General features: G+C 50.9%; 1 protein-coding gene across 8 annotated transcripts in view; it reads right to left on the reverse strand.

Annotated features, from left to right (window-relative positions):
- Nucleotides 1-21,478, reverse strand: part of LOC140204724 (integrin alpha-M-like) — a 67,667-nt gene that overhangs the window by 20,641 nt on the left and 25,548 nt on the right. For 3 of the 8 annotated variants that reach the window (XM_072271454.1, XM_072271452.1, XM_072271453.1), the window contains 8 exons: nt 11,815-11,929; nt 11,012-11,124; nt 9,509-9,623; nt 9,035-9,165; nt 8,606-8,751; nt 8,052-8,205; nt 7,638-7,788; nt 198-274 (listed from right to left, as the gene is read on the reverse strand). In XM_072271454.1, the coding sequence (XP_072127555.1) occupies nt 198-274; nt 7,638-7,788; nt 8,052-8,205; nt 8,606-8,751; nt 9,035-9,165; nt 9,509-9,623; nt 11,012-11,124; nt 11,815-11,869 (942 nt within the window). In that variant the 5' untranslated portion in view covers nt 11,870-11,929. Of the gene's footprint in view, nt 1-197; nt 275-7,637; nt 7,789-8,051; nt 8,206-8,605; nt 8,752-9,034; nt 9,166-9,508; nt 9,624-9,934; nt 10,012-11,011; nt 11,125-11,814; nt 11,930-12,559; nt 12,874-16,316; nt 16,415-21,478 lie in introns of those variants that run through there. The other 5 variants (XM_072271457.1, XM_072271450.1, XM_072271451.1 and 2 more) reach the window with 4 other exon arrangements.

Raw genomic sequence — 21,478 nt, forward strand, 5'->3', positions numbered from 1 at the left:
AACAAGAGTTCGGGGTAAAGCTCCTTCAACCTCTTCGGGACGGGAGTGTACAAGGTATACACCGCCCGAACACTCCCCCACCCCCGTTCACTCCTGCCGTTCACCGCCCCTTCCCATCCTTCCCATTCCCGTTCACACGTCCGGACCCTGCACCTCCCGGTTCCCTCCCATCGTCCGCGTACCCTATGGGACCGTACCGTTGTAAAGTATGAGCTAAATCCAGTCTGCGCCAGTTCATGTCTGAAGGAATTTCTCTTCGAAGAACTCCCACTCCCTGGGGTCACAGAGACAACAGTCAGTGAACCAGAGATAGGGAAAGGAGAGACTGCAGAGACAGAGTGGGGTGCAGTGTAGGGGCGAGGAAGGACAGAGGGTTTACGGAGAAGTAGGTGAGGGAGGGGGTCAATCAGATGAGGAGGACGGGGTCACGGAGGAGCGCAGGGGAGAAAGGGACAGTCAAGGAGGCAGGGTGGGGTCTAGGGGAGTACAAGGGTGCGCGGAGACGGCGAGGGTTCTACCGGTTAGAAAGGGTCAGGGTTGTAGGGCAGAGAAGAGGGGAGAAGGGGTGAGAGAAGGGAGAGCGGTAAAGTAGAAAAGTGGGGTGTAGGGGACGAAGGGAATCACGTAAACGGGGAGGGATGTAGCAGCGGGTGAGGGAATTAATGGGGAGGAATGTAGTGGAGGGAAGGAGATCGTTGAGACGGAGTAGTGTTGTACTGGTTATTGGAGTTCCTGGAGGTGGGGAGTGATGTTAGAGAGAGAAGGAGGTTCAGGGAGATGGGGAGGGGTGTAAAGGGACGAATGGGGTTTACCGAGATGAGGAGAGGTGCAGGGAAGAGAATGGGGCTCACAGAGATGAGGAGTGTTGTAGGGGAGAGGATGGGGTTCGAAGTCCTAGTGCCAGTAAGGAATATCAGTTCTCAGGAGGAAAGGAAGGAGGTAGAGACGTGAGGGTGAGGGAAGGTGGGGGGGGGGAGGAAGAGGGGTCTGGAGACAGGAATGAGATGGAGATGGCGCGGAAATGGTTGTGAATGAAAGACAGAAGCAGGTGGGAAATGGAAAGATAGAGGCCATAAGACCGTAAGATATAGGAGCAGAATTGGGCCATTTTGGCCAATCGAGTCAACTCTGCCATTTCGTCATTGCTGATCCATTTCCTTCTCAGCCGCAGTCCCCTGACTTCATGCCCTGACAAATCACGAATCTATCAACCTCTGCCTTGTTATATCAATGACTTGGCTTCCAAGACACTGAACTCCACGTACAGTATTCACCACTCTGACTAGAGAAATTTCCCCTCATCTGTTCTTAGTGGACATCCCTCTATTCTGAGGCTGTGTCCTGTGATCTTAGACTCCCCCACCAGAGACTACATCCTCTGCACATCCACTCTATAGAGGCCTTTCAATATTCGGTAGATTTCAGTGAGATCACCCCCATTCATGACGGGGTGACGTAGAGACAAGAACAAAGAACATTACAACACAGTTGCAACACCTTCAGCCCACGATGTTTTGCTGCCAACATTTTAAGCTAATCTAAAATCAATTAAACCTCTCTTCCACTTCTCTCTCCACTTTACTTTCATCCGTGTGCCTCTGAGAGTCTGTTGAATATCCTTGCCTCTACCACCACCCCTGGAAGCGTATTCCATTCACCCACAACTCTGTTTAAAACACAAATCTACCCCTGACCTTCCCCACCCATATTTTCCTCCAAACTCCTTAAAATTGTGTGCCTTTTCGTCTTAACTGTTTCTCCGCTGGAGAAGAGTCCCTGGTTGCCCAATCCTGATGTGATTCTTGCCATCTTATACACCTCTATCAAGTCGACTCTCATTCTTTTTCGCACCCAGGTGAAAAGCCCTAGTTCACTCAACCCATTCTCTCTAATCCGGACAATACACTGGTAAGTCTTTTCTGCGCCCCCCCCCCAAAGTTTACATATCTTTCCTACAACGAGGCGACTAGAACTGAACAAAATACTCCGCGTGGTATAACTAGGATTTTATAGACCAGCAATATTACCTCACGGGTCATGAACTCAAGATACAATAGGGTGGATACAATGGGTTTTTTAAAAAAAATCAGACTCTTAGATAGGTACATGGAGCTCAGAAAAATAGAAGGCTATGCAGTCGGGAAATTCTAGGGAGTTTCTAGAGTAGATTTCATGGTCGGCACAAGATTGTGGATCGAAGGGCCTGTAATGTGCTGTAGATTTCTATGTTCTCTGTTCAATGTTCAACCCCCTGACTAATGAAGGACAACGCCTTCTTAACCGGCATCTAGACGTGGACCACACGAACTCTGTTCCTTCACGCTGCTAAGAATCCTACCATTAATCCTATACTCTGCCTTCTAATTCCACCTTTCAAAGTGGGTCACTTACAATCTCCAGAGCCGCGCTCCATCTGCCATTTCGCAGACCGGTTCTGCATTTTATCAACGCCCTCTTGTCAACCTTATACATTATCCCCAACACGAACACCCCTTGTGTCATCTGCAACCCCACCCTCAAATTTCTTCATCCAAGTCATGTATAAAAATAAAAAAAAGAGTAGAGGTCCTAGAACACCACTAGTCACTGACCAACAGGCAGAATACTCTCCATCTCCATGAATCCTATGACTCCCCACTTCTCGAATGAACGTAGTGAGAAACCTTATCAAAAGCCTTACTAAAAGCCATATACTGTCACAGTGAGGTGCTGGGAACGGACCCAAACACGAGACATAGACACTGAAGTACAAGGAACAGGACTTGACTAGAGTAGGAACGTGACAGGATTCAGGCAAATAGCAAGGACAAGAACGCAGACTTGGGCTCAGGAAAGCGGGACCAGGACTAGGAACCATGGGCTAGGAGACAAGGCTTGGACTCCGAGCCCGAGACTGGACAAGGACACAGAACCTGGATCTTGCCTCGGGCTCAGACTCCGGAACCAGGCAAGGACATGACATGGCTTCAGGACAGGACGTGGCTGGGGTCTAGAGGCCTGAGCTTGGAGACAGGCTTGGGTCTCAGCTCCTGAGGCTTGCAGGCTGGGGGCTTGCGTCTTGAGCTAGGCTTGCAGGCTGGGGGCTTGCGTCTTGAGCTAGGCTTGCAGGCTGGGGGCTTGGGTGCAGGATCGTCGAGGCTAGGGTTCTTGGAACTTGGCTGCAGGATCGTCGAGGCTAGGGTTCTTGGAACTTGGCTGCAGGATCGTCGAGGCTAGGGTTCTTGGAACTTGGCTGCAGGATCGTCGAGGCTAGGGTTCTTGGAACTTGGCTGCAGGATCGTCGAGGCTAGGGTTCTTGGAACTTGGCTGCAGGATCGTCGAGGCTAGGGTTCTTGGAACTTGGCTGCAGGATCGTCGAGGCTAGGGTTCTTGGAACTTGGCTGCAGGATCGTCGAGGCTAGGGTTCTTGGAACTTGGCTGCAGGATCGTCGAGGCTAGGGTTCTTGGAGCTCAGAGACAGACTAGGAACCGGAAATCAACATATCCTTCGACAAGCAGGGACTCATCTTTAACACGACACTAACATGAGACAGGACAGAACATAGATATACAGCCGGGACTTATTCTAAGACAAACCAGAACTGAACTTCAACTCCACACCAAGGTGGGACAGGTCTCTCCGTCAGGTAACGGCAAAACAGCCTGACTTACCCCACGGAGGCGAGGACAAGACAGGACCCGACGCAGGGCAACGGCAGAACGGCCTGCCTTACCCCACGGAGGCGAGGACAAGACAAGACACATCCCCCCGCAGGGCAACGGCCAAACGGCCTGACGGCCTGACTTATCCCACAGAGGCGAGGACAGGACAAGACATGACCCCCCGCGGGGCAATGGCAAGACGGCCTGACTTACCCCACGGAGGTGAGGACAAGAAGAGACAAACACCAAAGAACAACAGACAGTTCCATCTCTGCTCCAGGGTAGCTCCAAGTCTCAGTTCAGCCAGCAACCTCAGCTGGCTATGGACACAGCCAGATCCCTACCTAGTTCGGAGTGGCTGGCAGCCACTCAGCTGGCCCGGGAAACAGCCGAATCCATACCGCAAAGACCACTCCAACGAGTGGCAACAAGGCTCCATGAGGCGGTAGTCCTCCAACCAGGCCTAGAGATCACCAATGGTTTCACTAGCCTTCCATCAGCAGGTTGCTCTAAGGGGGACTGACAAGACAAACCAGCAGCCCACACTCAATCCCAAGGCTGCTTATATTGCAAGCCCAAAGATGGGAATCAGGTGCCTATGATTAACTCAAACAAGGGACAGCTGGAAGACCCGGAGTCCTGAGACCACGGACCGGATCATGAAGTGGAATGCGGACTCACGGACCGGACCATGACATATACTGTACTCCACACTCATGACTTTTGGCACCCCCTCAAAATATTCAATCAATCTCTTGAGACATGATCTGCCTCTCACAAAGCCGACTATCCCTAAGAATCATCCGCTGATTTAAGACTCTGGTCTGTACTTCCCAGAATTATCCCTATTATCCTTCTTCAACAAAAGAATAATATTTGCTACCCTCCAATCTTCTGCTACTACTATTATGACAATGATTATTGGCAAAGGCAGTCTCTTTCCTCGCTTCCCGGATTAACCCGGGGTATATCCCGTCTGGCCCCAAAGCCTTATCTATCCAAATGTTTTTCAGAAGTTCCAGCTCATCTTTCTTAATGTCGACACGTTCTCGCTCATTCGTCTGTGTTAAAGTTGCCTTGACGTTCGGCAAAATCCTTCTCGCTGGTGAATACTGAAACAAAATATTCATTAAAGACCTCACCTACCTCCCTCGACTTATTCCTCTTCTTTCGCAGATCAGTCCTACCCTCACTCTAGTCATCTTCCTGTCCTTCACGCGTGTAGAACGTCTTGGGGGGTGGGGGTTCTTAATCCTACTTGCCAAGACCTTCTCAGGTCCCCTACCAGCTCTCCTCTCCGTTCTACAGCTCCTTCCTGGCTACCTTGTAACTCACCAGAGCCCTGTCTGATCCTTGCTTCCAGAAACGCATCCTAAGTCGCTCTGTTCTATGTATTCTCCTTTCTCTTGACTAATGTTCCATGTGTATAAGCTGACGAGAGGCATTGATCGTGTGGATGGTCAGAGGCTTTTTCCAAGGAATGAAATGGCTAGCACGAGGTGCTTGGAAGTAGGTACAGAGGAGATGTCAGTGGTAAGTATTTTACGTAGAGAGTGGTGAGTGCGTGGAATGGGCTGCCGGTGATGGTGGCGGAGGCGGATACGATAGGGTCTTTCAATAGACTCCTGGATAGGTACATGGAGCTTAGAAAAACAGAGGGCTATGGGTAACCCTAGGTAATTTCTAAAGTAAGTACATGTTCGGCACAGCATTGTGGGCTGAAGGGCCTGTATTGTGCTGTATTGGGCTATGTTTCTATGTCTCTTGTTAACCACGGTCCCTTCACCCTACCGTACTTTCCCTTCCTTAATGGGGCAAGCCTAGCTAGAGACAACGACAAGTGCCCCTAAATAGCATTCACATTTCAGTTCTGCATTTTCCTTAGTACATCTGTTCCTAAGTTACTCTCTCGAATTCCAGCCTAATTGCATCATAATTCGCCTGTCCCCAATTAAATATTTTCCCATATCATCTGCTCCTGTTCCTGCCTAAGGCTATAGTAAAGGTCTAGGAGTTGTGGTCATTGTCTCCGAAATGACCGCCCACCGAAAGATCTATCCGCTGACCATGTTTATTGCTTAGTATCATATCTAGAATGACATTTCCTCTCATCGCCTGTCTGCATATTTTATCAGGAAACCTTCCTGGGCACACTTAACAAATTCTGTCCTATGTAAACCCTTTGCGTTAAGGAGGTGCCAATCAACATTAGTTAAGTTGCAGTCGTCCATGACAACAACCCTATTATTTTTGCACTCTTCCGAAATCTTCCCCCCCTCCCCCGCCGATATGCACCGCAATGACCCTGCTGCTACTGGGGGTGGGTCTATCGAATGCTCCCAATCGAGTGATTGCTCCATTTCTGTTTCTGACTCCACCCACGTTGACTCAGTGGTCGATTCTTCCGCGAGATCTCTGTCGCTGCAGCTGTGACTCTATGCAGCTGTGGCAAAAACAGGAAAACAGATTATTATCTGATTGGTGGCCGATAAGGAAAGGGGGAGGTGCAACGAGACCTGGATGTCATTATACACCAGTCATTGAAAGTGGGCATGCAGGTACAGCAGGCGGTGAAAAAGGCGAATGGTATGCTGGCATTTATAGCAAGAGGATTCGAGTACAGGAGCAGGGAGGTACTACTGCAGTTGTACAAGGCCTTGGTGAGACCACACCTGGAGTATTGTGTGCAGTTTTGGTCCCCTAATCTGAGGAAAGACATCCTTGCCATAGAGGGAGTACAAAGAAGGTTCACCAGATTGATTCCTGGGATGGCAGGACTTTCATATGATGAAAGACTGGATCGACTAGGCTTACACTCGTTGGAATTTAGAAGATTGAGGGGGGATCTCATTGAAACATATAAAATCCTAAAGGGATTGGACAGGCTAGATGCAGGAAGATTGTTCTCGATGTTGGGGAATTCCAGAAAGAAGGGTCACAGTTTGAGGATAAAGGGGAGGTCTTTTAGGACAGAGATGAGGAAAAACTTCTTCACACAGAGAGTGGTGAATCTGTGGAATTCTCTGCCACAGAAAACAGTTGAGGCTAGTTCATTGGCTATATTTAAGAGTGAGTTAGAAATGGCCCTTGTGGCTAAAGGGATCAGGGGGTATGGAGGGAAGGCTGGTACAGGGTTCTGAGTTGGATGATCAGCCATGATCATACTGAACGGCGGTGCAGGCTCGAAGGGCCGAATGGCCTACTCCTGCACCTCTTTTCTATGTTTCTATGTTTCTATACCTGATTAGCAATGACACTACTCACTTATTTTATATCCCTCCATTTCCTTCCTGAAACACCTAAATCCTGGAATCTCCAGTAACCATCCCTATCCTTGGGACAGCCAAGTTCTTTTCATGGCCGCAATATGGTAGTGCCATGTACTGACCAACGCTCTAGGTTCATCACCACTGTTTCAGATACTTCTTGTATTAAAATAGACACATTTCAACCCATCCCACTGACTTCATTTATACCGTTTCCACTGCCTGCCCTTCCTCAGCTCCCCCCCAGGCTCCATCTGTTCTGTATATCAACTGCACTATTCTCTGACCTCTCACTCCGTTTCCATTCCTCGGCCAAACTATGCTAACTAGGAGAAGGGTCAGAGATGGAGAGAGAGGGAAAGAGGGGGTAGATGGAGGCAGAGGGAGAGAGAAGAAATGGAGGAAGGCGGAAAGAGGTGGAAGGGAGATAGTGGCGGAGGTGGGTGACAGAGAGGAGACAGAGAGAGAATGGGGAGATAGGGGTGAAGTGGGGGAGCGACAGTGGGAGAAGGGGAAGAGGAAGTCGTGGGAAAAGAGGGTGGAATGGTGAGATGGGGAGATGGAGAGGGGGAAGTGAGGGGAGATAAAGTCAGAGGGAGAGGGAAGAGATGGCGACGGGGGAGAGAGGGGGCAGATATAGTTGGGTAGGCAGAGAGGGACAGAGGGAGGGGAAGACGGGGATGGGAAAGGAGGCGCGGGAGAAGAAACTATCAGAGAAATATCTCAAACCTTCAATCGCAAAAATCTTCTCTTTCAGAGATTCCTCGATCTCCTTCAGAGCCGCGTAGCTATTCACTTTGAAGACAAAATCTGTGGATGGAAGTGACGCTATGGTCTTCAGCTCCTCCTTTGCGCGAAGCTGGTCGAAAACGCCACCAACCTGAGGAGTACAGCAAGGAGGCTGAGTGCCCGATGCCCGGTTCCAGAGACAGAGAGGTGCGGCGGCGGGGAGAGACGGCCGTGTGGCTGAAACCCAGTCCCGGGGAGAGGTGGCGTTGGGGGAGAGGATGGTGTGTCCAATGCTCAGTGCCTGTGTTGTGTGCCAGGTGTGAGGAGAGCACAGTGTGTCCGATGTCCGATCCGTGGGGTGGGGGAGGGGTGTTGGTTGGGAGAAGGTGGTTTGTTCAACGCGCGGTGACTCACCCCAATTGCGTATCGAACAATTTTCTTGGACTCTGCCGCTTGTATGGCCGCGGTGAAAGTAACGTCCAGGTCATTGGATTCACCGTCTGTGATTACAATCATCATTCTTTTTGCCTCGGGCCTGGCGCCGGCCGCTTCTTGAAAGATCTTTTCGCTGACAGAGTGGGACACAGGCATCAGAAACATTCCCGACTGCGTGTGAGAAACTCCGTCCCTCCTCTACTACACCCCCCCCCCCATCTCAGTAAACCCCATCCCTCCCCTACACCACTCCCTGTCCCAGTGACTCCCCTCAATCCTCTACACGGCCCAGGTTTCTGAGACCGTTCCTCCCCTCCGTCCATCCACCTTTTTGTAACAGCACCCTACATTATACCCCTCTTGGCACCCTACATTATACCCCTCTTTGTAACCGCACCCTACATTATACCTCTCTTGGCACCCTACATTATACCACTTTTGGTCTTCGAAGACCCCCCCCCCCCCCCCACTTTTACCCTACGTACCACCCCTTCCTTCCCTTCCTTCCCACACAACCCCGGAGTTAAACTTACGCCACGTATTTGATCCCGCTCGGTGTATAGGTGAGGGAATTCATCTGCTGGATGCGTTGGACAAGTCTTTCATGATCTGTGCTCTGGCGAAACTCCGTGAAGCTGAACTCAGTCCGCACCTTCTCCGAGAATTGTACGAGGGCATACTGCGGGTAGGAGTGGATCTGAGTGCCACAGGGCGCTGGACAGAGGTGTGACTGGGGGACGGTGTGAGTGTGCTGCACTTACGTCGGTGGAGATACAGTTAGGGACACCGTGCTGGGGAAGAAGGGTCACCGAGGGACGGCGTGAGGGAGCTGGGTTAACGTCAGTGGGGATACAGGGCTCTGGGGGAGCGGGATCACTGGGCAACGGTGGGAAGAATTTGCATTGAATTTAACGAGGACACGGTCAGTGACACAGGGCTCTGGAGGTGAAAGTCAGACCCACCTGTGCGTCCTTCCCTTTCAATTTTTTCATGACCTTCAGGATAAAACCTTTCATGATGGCGAAGTCAGAGTTGTCGATACTTCCAGAGCCGTCGATCAGAAAGGCCACGTCTAACTTGACGGCGGGGCAGCCTATATGTCAAGTATAGTGGTAAGGAGGCCGGTTTTCTGCAAATCCCTACATCCCTTACATCTCCACACCCCACCCCCGTCTCCGAGACCCCCTCCCTCCCCTACACACCCCATTTCTTTGTGAGTCCTATCCTTCCCTACACTTCTTCTTTCTCTGTGACCCCTTTCCTTCTACATCCCCCTCCGTCAATGTGACCGTTCCCTCTCACATGCCGGTCATGACTCCGTTCACTCTCCCCGACTTCATAATCCCTTCCCTCCCCATTCCCGTCACCCCTTCCTCCCTTACACCATTCTCTTTCTCTGTAACCTCCTACTTCCCCGACCTTGTTGCTATGGCTACCTTCAAATGCAGGGGTCCGGTTTTGGGGGTTGTCCAGGGTCCCGTCGAACTGGTAGCAGATTCCATTCACGTAGGTATTCTCTCCGCATGTGTAGGACAGGGCGGGTGAACATACCTTGTCCCGGGAAAGATAGAGGGAGAATGGTCAGTATGTGGCAACATGGGGAGTGAAAGGGTGGGCAGCGAGGACGAAGTGAAAGAGAGTGGCGACGTCGTGGGTGGGGTTGAGACGAAGGGTTGTTCGCGAGGAGGGAGGAGTGGCGATGAAAAGGTGGTGGGCATGGCTGTGAGCGGGGAGGGGGAGGAGGGATGGGCGGCGAGGAACGAGGGGAAGGGATGAGCAGTGAGGAGGGAGGTTCTGCAAGGGTGAGGTAGGGCGCAAAGGGAGGGTCCGTGAGGAGGGAGTGGTTGCCTGACCGCACCTACCAGTAGCTGTGGGTCGCTGGCGCTGAGGGCGGTGGACACTGACAGACCCAGCCCACGGACATGGACGCCCGGCGAACCTGAGGATTGGGTTCACAAACACTTGGAGCGTCAGCATTAGCCGGAGGGAACAGGCGGCTACTCGAATGCAGAGGCAACCACCCCCAACCCCATCCCTTCCGCGAGCAAACCTCGGATAAGAATTCTCAGAGCCGACGAAGAGTTGAACAAGACGGCAGAGGTGTAACTGTTTGAGAATGGAGGGGTGGGAAATTGGAAAGAGGGGTTTTGGAGTTTGAAAGGGGAGCGTGAGGTTTCTAATGGAAGGGAGTGGTCGTTTAGTCAGAAGGTGTGGGGTGTTGGACGGAGGGCGTTGGGGTTGAGGATGGAGGAGGTGGGACTCGAGGACGGGAAGTGGGGACATAGACGGAGGGTCTGTGTTCTAGGACGGACGGGGTTGACGGTTTGAATGGAGAGGAGCGGGAATTTGAGGATGGAGGGCGAGGTTTTGAGGGCGGTTGACACAGTGTGGGATGGGGGTTTGAGGACCGTTGGGGTGAGGTGGGGACTTTGACGAACGATGGTTGTGACTTTGACGGAGTGGAATCTGGTTTAGACACAGGAGTGGTGGTTTGGCTTGATGGGAGGAGGATTGAGGATGGAGAGGTTAGGGGTTTTTTGAAAGGGTGGTGGAGACGGCCGGAATGGGATGGGGGTTCAACGTAGGGTGGCGTGGTTTGGACAAGGGTTGCTTTGGATGGAGGTTAGTGAGGATGAGGACGGAGGGGTTTTGGGTTTTGACGGAGTGGGTTGAAGCTTTGAAGACTGAGATGTGTAGAGGTTTAGACCGAGGAGGTGGCTGTTTCAGTATGGAGTCGAGTGAAGATTTGGACGGATGAAAGTTTGGACTGCCGGAGGGGTGAATGTCTATATCTAGGCCGCTTAGGACGCCGGGGTGAGCGAGTTTGGACAGACGGGGTGGGGGCTTGGTCGGAGGGGTGGGGCTTGCGGACGTGGGTGCTGGGGGTTTGGACGGAGTGTGTATAGGTGACGGAGGAGGTGGGGTCCCACATCGCTGACCTGGGGTGCGGAGGAGGTCACACCCCCTGTTCCGGACATCACAGCTGTACACGGCGCCGCTCCCCTTCCCGGGTGAGCCGGCCGCAAGGGGGGCCGTAACGATGATCTTATCCCTGACCGAGGGGAAAGAGAAAATGATCAATTGGTGTGGCCGGCGTTTTCGCAGGGCGCAATCCGCCCTTCCTCTTTAGCGGCCATCTTCCTCACCGCCACTCCCTCACTCTCGCTTCTCACCGCATCTACGCCCCGAATACTGACCCTCCACCCCGCCCTCCCCACCGCCCCGTCCGCACCACCTTCTCTCTGTTCACAAACCCCTCAACGTTCCTCCGCCTTGACAGCCCCTCCACCTTCACCCCACTCCTTCTCTCCCCTTCCTTCATCTTCAACAATCCCTCAACGCCGCTCCATCCCTTCTCACCGCCCCTCCATCCATCCCTCCTCACTACCCTTCCGTCCCTCCCTCTTCTCCCTCCTTTGTCTTCACCATCCCTTCCTCCTCCCTAATTCTCCCTCCTAGCCGTCACTCCTTCCTCGCCTTCCCTCCCGCAGGGCTCCCTCCCTCCTCGATGTTTTCTTCACGAGCCGGATGTTTGTGTTTGCGGTTAATCTGTCAGGGAAACGGTTAACAAGACATCGGATGCGGTTAGGGTGGAGTCTCATGCTTATTCGGCAATGCAGGATGTTAGAGGAGAGAGAGGACGCTCGCCCGGGAGTTGAGCGGGTGAGGGGAGGGCGATGCGTTCAACGCACAATTTCAGAATTGGGGAATTGGGGAGGGGGAGTATGATCCTTTTCCTTACGTTTTATTATTTTTCCCGAACGTTCGCACTTGGTATCCGAAATACGAGTCTGCATCTTGCCGACGGACCGTTGGATTTCGGGAATCGATATTGAACCCTCTGCAGAACAGGACGACTGTGACAGATGGACACACCAACAGTTACTGGATGCGTCAATCATTGCATTTTCCCCGATCCCTATCCTTCTCACCCCCACCCCCTGCAGAACACCCCTTCCCTTTGCTCCAACCTCACAATCCCAAGCAATCTCATCACCAATCTCCTCAACCTTGGTCTCAGCACCTCCCTCTGCAACTGAATAGTTGAGTTAAGAGCCATAGAGCCTTACTACACGGAAACAGTCCCATCGGCCTTAACCTAAGGACCTATTCACCTGCAGTATGTCCATGCAAACCCCTCCATGTACCAAACCAAACCTCTCTTAAATGTTTCAGTTCAACCTCTACCACTACTTCCGCACGTGTGTCAGCCCTAACTGAAGTTTCTCTCAGATTCCCATCAAACATTCCACCTTTCACCCCACATCTGTAACCTCTTATTCTAGTCTCTCCCAGCCTCAGTAGAAACCTGCTAGTACTCGCTCCGTCTACTCCACGAATCATTCTGTACGGGTCTATAAGATCTCCCTTCACTCTCCTCCGTACTAGGGAATAAAGTCCTAACAGAATCAGAATCATGTTTAATATCATCAACATATGTCGTGACATTTTATTTTGCTTTGTGGCAGCAGTATATGATATTGTACCTGTCAAATAGGGGCAGTGGATAATTCTGATTCGATGGAGGATGGACGTGAAAGCACAGAGGAACATCTGGAGGAATTTCTGAAACGCCCGCTCGCTGCTGTCATTACTGTGTGGTCGTGGATCTTTCGGAGGGTAGGCCTCAAAATCCCCGGCCTTGCCTGCTTTTGGCGACCGAGAAGGAGGTCGAATCGCTCGGACAGAGATGGCGCTCAGTACTCAGTGTCGGAGAGCTCATCAGAACTCGAAGTTTTCGGATGACTCAGAGTCGGATTGTGGTCGGCGTGGCAGGGAGAGTTTTTCTTCCTTCTCCCATCTGCGTGAGATGTGGGACATTTGAGAAACTTTGAACTTTACTGTGCTCGTGGACTTTATCAAGTTATGGTATTGTTGCACTGTTGTAACTATATGTTATAATTATGTAGTTTTGTCAGCGTTTTCAGTCTTGCTTTGTCCTGTGTTTTGCGATATCACAACGGAGGAAATAATGTATCATTTCTTAATGCATGCAGTACTAAATGACAAGAAAAGAGGACTACGTGTCTTCATAATCATCATCATTAGTACGTTGCATCACATCGTATTTATAAACCATAAGTTAAAATAAGAAGGATATATATTAGCAATCACAGTAAATTAGTGCAGAGAGAGGGGTGAAATTCTGAAGAAGTGTTCATGTGTTCATTGCTCATTCTGAAAACTGATGGCGATGGGGAAGAAGCTGTTTCTAAAACCTTGAGTGTGTGTCTTCAGGCTCCTGTACCACCTCCTTGATGGTAGCAATGAGAAGAGGGCATGTCTCTGGGCGAAGAAAGTCTTTTATGATGCATGGCACCCTTTTGAGGCATCGCCTTCTGAAGGTGTCCTGGTGAGGTGAGGCTCGTGGCCTTGATGGAGCTGGCTGAGTTTACAACTTTCTGCAGCTTTTTCTGATCCTATGCAGAGCCCCACCTCCCCGGAATAGACGGCGAGGCAACCACTTAGTATGCTCCCCACTGAACTTCCATAGAAATCTTCGTGTGTCTTTGGTGCCATACTAAATCTCCTCAAACGTTTCCGTTTACGTCAGATCCACGCCCGGACAAAATCCTTGCAATTCTTCTCTGCACAGTTTCAACTTTATAGGTTGCACAAGACGTTGGGGTTTGAGTACAGTTCTGGTCAGTTCATTGGTTAGTACAATTTCAACATAACACTTCAACTCCTGTACTCAGTACCCTGATACACAAATGCCAATGTGCTAGACACTTTCTTTCTGACTCTGTCCACCCGTGACGCCACTTGCAAGGACCTATGGATCTGCGTTCCCAGCGCACCTCCCCCCACCATTCACTATATACGTCCTAACCTGGCTTGTCCTCCCAAATTGCAACATCTCACCTTCTCTGCATGAAATTGCATCTGCCATTTTTCAACCCATTTCCCCAGCTATTCTAAACTTTAAGCAACACACATCAAAGTTGCTGGTGAACGCAGCAGGCCAGGCAGCATCTCTAGGAAGGGTTACAGTCGACGTTTCGGGCCGAGAAAGGGTCTCGGCCCGAAACGTCGACTGTAACCCTTCCTAGAGATGCTGCCTGGCCTGCTGCGTTCACCAGCAACTTTAATGTGTGCTACTTGAAATTCCAGCATCTGCAGATTTCCTCGTGTTTGCGTATTCTAAACTTTGCAAGCTTCGATGGTCTTACGGTCAGAACCACGGGATTCAGCAGCGCAGTAGAAACGGCAATTGCTCTTGTGAATATGCGCGTGTCAGCTGATTATTATTTAATCGTGATAGTATTTAACTCCATACTTGTCGTCATAGTGCTTGTCGAGACTTGTTCTGAGTATATCAACGATTCGCTTTTGCCTTGTGTGAGAAATCGGACTGTGGGGTCAATTGACTACGAAGACCCGCGGTATTCGTTTAATAATTAGATGTTCTTTTTAGCCGGAATGTAGGCTCCGTTTTCCCGTTTGAGAGTTGTAGTTAACGGCCCTCTTCAGCCTAACGTTTATTGTTTTATTTTCCCTTGAACACTGTTCGCATTGAAGTTTTGTGAACTATCGACCCGCTTCAGTGTCTCTCACTCCGCACTTGGGCCGTGTCCCAACTGGGTGACACGTTCCTGCTGTCCACTATACACCCTACACAACACAATCAATAAGAACAGGCAGCAGCACCTCTGCAAGATTATTTTTGAGGCTGGTAACCAAGATTCCGCCAACCTCACTAAATTCACTTCCTGTACACTCATAACTACTTCTGCTCTTACTCAACGTGAGTTTGCGGATGACACCGCCTTATTGGACTTTATCTTAAATAACGCTGAGCTGGTGGACGGGAAAGCGACAGAGAGCGTAGTGACACGGTGCCCTTACAGCACAAAAGAGCTGGCCATTGGCCTCAAGATGCGGGCGGGATGCACATGTTCCCGTCTACGTCAATGATGGTCGAGGGAGTTCAGGTTCAAGAACTAAGCAGCGAATGGCCTGCGTTAGTCCAACGGGTCGCCACCACGGCCAGGAAGTTCACCAGTACCTCCACTGCCTCAGGAGCGTTCTCTGCAACTTGTCCCGCATGGATTTTTAAAACAATGGATAGACATAGAAAGCATCCTTTTATAGCTTGATATGGCAAGTGCTCTGCCCTTGATCACATGAAAACACAAAGCTGTGAACGCAACTCAGTACATCACGTAAATCAGCCACACTGCCCGCTGCCTCGTAAAAGCAGCCCACATAATCCTCCCACCCCGGACATTCCCTCTTCACCAGTCTCCTATCGGGCCGAGAATACTGTAGAGAAGTCCCGGAAGCACGTCCCACAGGCTCAGCGATAGTTTCTATCCCGCTGTTAGGAGGCGGGGAACAGAAGGACGGGACGGCAAGTAAACACATTATCTCAGACTGAGAGGCGTTGCACAGCTGACAGGATGGGGAAACGGAATCGTTGTTCTTTACTTTGCAAAACCGAGCTGAAAATTGCAACAGAGGAACAGAGAAAGGGAGGGACGTAGGGAAGGGAGGGAGAGAGGGAGAGGGGGAGGGGAATGGAGGAGTAAGGAGAGAGGGGCAAGAGGAGGGAGTGGAAGAGAGGGCTTTGGGAGGTGAGAGAAAGAAAGGGGAGGGAAGGGGATAGAGTGGGGTGGGGGGCGAAGGGGGTGGGGAGAAGGAGAGGGGAGAGACGGCCTTGGGTGAGAGGGGATGAAAGAAGAGGGTGAGGGAGTGGAGGAGGGAGAGAGAGGAGGGTGGATGGGGATGGACTGAGGGTGAGGGGTGGGAGAGGTGGATGGCGAGAGAAGGGGATGGCAAGGGGACAGAGAAAGGAGGGAGAGAGAAGGGAGGGGATAGGGAGGAAATGGAGAGAGGAGGGCGAGGGAGAGGGAATAGGTGAAGAGAAGGAAGAGGTTGGAGGGAAAGGAATTGTAGGAGAGTGGAGGGAAAGGAGAGGGGAGGAAGGAGAACAGAAGGAGGGTAGAGGGACGGACAGGAGGTAGGGAGAAGTCATAAGGGGGAAGAGGAGAGGGGACGGTGAGGAGATAGTGGAGTAAGGGTAGCGTGAGGGGGAGAATGCGGTAAATGGGAGGGAGGGGAAAACGGGCACGGGAAAGGATAGATCGGGGGTGGTGAAGAGGTAAGGACTTTCCTGATATGAGACATCTCTAAACGTCCACGCTGTCATTCCGTTAACAGGATCAACCTGCCAAGGCTCTCCGATTTCCCACCCTCTCTCCCAGCGCCTTTCCCCAAAGCTGGGGGAGGTTAGAGACTCACCGTTCAGCAGGAACGGAACGGAGACCCCGCAGCGAGACATTCGGGTAGGATTCCGGCAGAACGACTGAGGGAGGGTGGGGCAGAGGGGAAGTAAGAGTCATATCCACAGAAACCACAGACCATGAAATAAGATGTAGGTGACAAATAGCTGAGCAGATCTGGTAGAGAAGATCGCTCGAAATGGAAGGATGACATTCGGATGAGTGACGAGGTTCTGCATAGAGAGTTCGGGGAGTTACGTGCTAAGTTAAAGGGCAGGGTGTCAGGATTACTACCCGTGCCACGCGCTAATGAGGCTAGAACTAGAAACAATATACAGATTAATACGTGGCTAAGGAGTTGGTGCAGGAGAGAAAGCATAAGATTCTTGCATCATTCCAAGAAAGGCGGGACCTGTACAGAGGGACTGGAAGGGGACTAATATCCTAGCGGGAAGATTTGTTAATGCTGCACGGTGGGATTTAAACTAGATGTGCAGGGGGATGGGAACCAGAGTACCAGAACAATTAGTGGAGAGGGTGTGGAAGGGAAATGTTGTGAAGATCTCAGTTAAAGTTAGGAGTCAAAAGGTTGAGCATGGTGCGACAAAATCGAGAGGTATGAATACAGGACTGAGGATGCTGTACTGAATGCATGTTGTGTCATGGTCCGGTCCGTGAAGTCTGCATTCCGGTTCACGGTCCAGTTCATCGATTCCTTATTCCGGATTTTCCAGTTTTCCCTTGTTCCATTGTGTGCTTTAATTGAGGCACCTGATTCTAGTTTCAGGTTGGCTCCTGGATTCAGTTTGGGCTGCTGGACAGTTCCCTTCCCTTCCCTTCTGCTTCCTTCTGAATGTCCGCCTGCAACCTCGTCAGTATCCCCATCAAGTTCAACTGCCGGAGTGAGACTGGAGACTTGCCACGCCAAGAGAAAGAACTATCTATCGTTGAGTTTGGAACTGTCTCTTTGTGTCCCCGTATTTAGTGTCCGTGTTCTGTGTACGAGACCCGGCCCTACGTCCTGTGCTTCCCAAGGAGGTTCCCGGCTCTGTGTTTTGCGTTCCTGTGCTTAAGTCCAAGGCTTTGCGCTCCTGTGCTCCATTGCAAGGCTCTACGTTCCTGTGCTCCAGTCTAAGACTCTGTGTTCCTGTGCTCAAGTCCAAGGCTAAATGTTCCTGTGCTCAAGTCCAAGGCTCTGTGCTCCTGTGTTCCAAGATCAAGTCCAGGCGCCGTGTTCCAGCCTAATCCAAGACTGAGCTTCGTGCCCTCGCCCAGCCTAGGGGTACCTCGCCCAGCCCGGGAGTAACTCGCCCATCTCGGTGCTGGAGATTTCTCGTCATGTGCTGGGTATTCCTCGTCCTGTGCTGGATCGTCCCCCTCCGAATCCTCGGCAGTTTACCTCGACAGTTTACCTCGGCTGTTATCCCGGCCCTGTGTCTAAGAAAGGGTCCCGGCCCTGCGTTCCTAGAAAGGGTCCCGGCCCTGCTCTCCTAGAAAGGGTCCCGGCCCTGCACTCCTAGAAAGGGTACCGGCCCTGCGCTCCTAGGAGACGTCCTGGCTCCGTACCCAAGATCCTAACCAAGCCGAGTCCAAAAGCCGAGCCAAACCTAGTCCAAAAGCCACGTCCTGCCCAGGAGTACCTCGCCCAGCCCAGGAATACCTCGCCCAGCCCGGTGCTGGAGATTCCTCGTCCTGTCCTGTAGCCAAGTCCTGTCCTTGCCAAGATCCTAGACCCGAGTCCTTGCCTAAACCAGGGTTCCGGTTTCGAGTCAAGACCCAGGTTCCGAGTCCTTGTCCAGACTCTGGTTCCGGATTTCCGAGTCCCTAGTCCAGGCTCCTTATTCCTAGTTCCACGTCCGGGTCTCGTGCTCTAGCCCAAGTCCTAGCCCAGGCCCTGAATCCTAATCTCGTTCAGGGCCTGTGTCAATGTCCAGCGTCGCTTCTTTCTGACTCACCTTGCTATCTCGACAATCCTAGTCCTGTTCCTAGAACTTCAGTGTCTGTGTCTTGCATTTGGGTCCGCCTTTAGCGCCCCCTTGTAACAGAATGCGTGTTGCACTGAATGCGTGTGGTACTGAAGGTGTTGTACTGAATGCGCGCAGTATATGGAATAAGGGAGATGAACTTGCATCACAGTTGCAGATCAGCGGGTATGATGTTGTAAGCATCATGGAATCACGGCTAAAAGATTACAGCTGGGAGCTTAATGTCCAAGGCTACACATTGAATCCAAAGGATAGGCAGGAAGGCAGATGGGGTGGCGTTGCTCTGTTGGTAAATAAAAATGAAATCAAATCATTAGGAAGAGGTGACATAGGGTGGGAAGCGGTCGATTCATTGTGGATAGAACTAAGGAATCCTAAGGGTAAAAACCCTGATGGGAGTTGTTGTTGCAATAAGGTGTAGGGAGCGGACCCGAGAGCAGGATACCGAGAGGTAGGTAGCATTAACAGAAGTGTGTTTATTACTAGTTGCAAGGAAAGCCAGAGAGCGAACGTCGGACAACAGACCGGAGGAACCTGGACTTGGACTTGGCCACGGAGCCTGGACTCGTACACGGAACCCAGACTCGCACGCGGAACCTTTACTTGCACTTGGACTCGGACACGGAGCCTGGACTTGGACTTGGAATTGGACACGGAGCCTGGACATGGACACAGAACCTGGACTTGGAAAGGGAGCGTGTACTTGGACTTGGACCCGAAGCCTGAACTTGGACTTGGACTTGGACCCGGAGTCTGGACTTGGACTTGGACTTGGACTTAGACCCGGCGCCTGGACATGGACTCGGACTTGGATTCGGATATGGAACCCGGACTTGGACTTGGACTCGAACACGGAGAGACAGAATACCCAACTCGGAATAGCGGCAAACGGCCGGACCTACTCAGCTGGAAACGAAACGACTAAACTAACCAACGACAGACAATCCATATCTTGACACGGCCGGCAATCTCTCAGCTGGACACGGACAGACAGAATTTCCAACTCGGAGCGGCGGCAAACGGCCGGACCTGCTCAGCTGGAAACGAGACGACAAAAACCAAACAATGACAGTCCATCTGTATCTTGGCTCGGAGTGGCGGCAAAGCGGCCGACAAATCAGCAGGACACGAAAACGACAGAATTCACTGAGCAGCCACAGGCACCGAAGCAACTTAGAGTCTACGATTCTCGGCGGCTCCTTGACGAGCATAGCCACACTGGCTACGGTGACGAACCAGCAGCGAGTAAATGTAAGCCGGAGTTTTTATGCTGCCGGTTCGAATGAAGATCTGGTACCCCAATCAAGGAGCCCGTTGGAACACGAGAAAAACGAAATTAAATGAAATGAGGAGTCAACGGACCGGACCGTGACAGTTGTATACAGACACCAAAACAGTAGAAAGGATGTTGCCTATAAATTACAACTGCGATAGAAATGCCAAAAGAGCAATGTTACTATCAATAGTCATGGGGAGACTTCAATATACGGTAGATTGGGAAAATCGTGTGGTGCTAAATTCCAGGAGAGGGAATTCTTTGAGTGCTAAGAGATGGCTTTTAGAGCAGCTCGTGGTTGAGCCCACTAGAGGATCAGCTATCCTGGATTGGGTGTTGTGCAGTGAGCCAGATTTGATTAAAGACATTAAGTTACAAGAACCCTTCGGGGAAAGTGATCATAATGTGATCAAATTCACCCTGAAACTGGAAAGCTAAAGTCAGATGTATCAGTATTACAGGGGTATAAAGGGAATTACAGCGGCTTGAGAGAGGAGTTGGCCAGGGTTGACTGGAAAAGAACACTGGCAGGCGTGACGGCAGAACAGCAATGGCTGGAATTTCGGGAAGCAATTCGGAAGGCACAGGATATACAAATCCTAAAGAGGAAGAAGTATTCTAAAGAAAAGATGACACAACCATGGCTAACAAGACAAGTCAAACCCGACATAAAAACCAAAGAGAGGGAATATAATAGAGCAAAGACTAGTAGGAAGTTAGAGGTTTATGAAGCTCTTAAAAGCCAACAGAAGGCAACTAGAAAGTCTTTAAGAATGTAAAGATGGGGGTGCTATGGAGCCACGAACCAAGATGGCAGCTTAACGTGGAGGCGCCGTACAACCTTGCACTACACAACTTTTAAACACTAAGTTAATAATACAAACTGAACTCGGACTGTGTCATAAAATGACTGCAATCAAGAACTGTCATATTTTCACCCGAAGACGCGGCTCCCAAAAACCAAAAATCAACAGTCCATCGACAGAGCAAGACGAGGAAGCTACTAGTAACATGGCGGAGCTAACGGCGGTGCTAGCTGAACTAAAGTTACTTCGCTAGGATCCAAACTGGACAGGGATTGGACAGGCTAGATGCAGGAAGATTGTTCCCGATGTTGGGGAAGTCCAGAACGAGGGGTCACAGTTTGAGGATAAAGGGGGAGCCTTTTAGGACTGAGATTAGGAAAAACTTCTTCACACAGAGAGTGGTGAATCTGTGGAATTCTCTGCCACAGGAAACAGTTGAGGCCAATTCATTGGCTATATTTAAGAGGGAGTTAGATATGGCCCTTGTGGCTACGGGGATCAGGGGGTATGGAGGGAAGGCTGGTGCAGGGTTCTGAGTTGGATGATCAGCCATGATCATAATAAATGGAGGTGCAGGCTCGAAGGGCCGAATGGCCTTCTCCTGCACCTATTTTCTATGTTTCTATGTATAGATGACCACCTGGGTAAAATGGCCAGCTCTGTCGCTGCCTTGGAAAACAATATAACCATATGATCATATAACAATTACAGCACGGAAACAGGTCATCTAGGCTCTTCTAGTCCGTGCCGAACTCCAACTCTCACCTAGTCTCACAGATCTGCACTCAGCCCATATCGCTCCATTCCTCTCCTGTCCGTATAGCTATCCAATTTAATTTTAAACGACAACATCGAACCTGCCTCAACTACTTCTGCTGGAAGCTCATTCCACACAGCCACCACTCTCTGAGTAAAGAAGTTCCCCCTCATGTTACCCCGAAACTTTTGTCCTCTAACTCTCAACTCATGTCCTCTTGTTTGAATCTTCCCCACTCTCAATGGAAAAAGTCTAACCACGTCAACTCTATCAATCCCCCTCACAATTTTAAACGCCTCTATCAAGTCCCCCCTCAACCTTCTACGCACTCCAAAGAATAAAGACCTAACTTGTTCA

This window comes from Mobula birostris, chromosome 11, assembly GCF_030028105.1.
Source record: "Mobula birostris isolate sMobBir1 chromosome 11, sMobBir1.hap1, whole genome shotgun sequence".
Lineage (NCBI taxonomy): Eukaryota > Metazoa > Chordata > Chondrichthyes > Myliobatiformes > Myliobatidae > Mobula > Mobula birostris.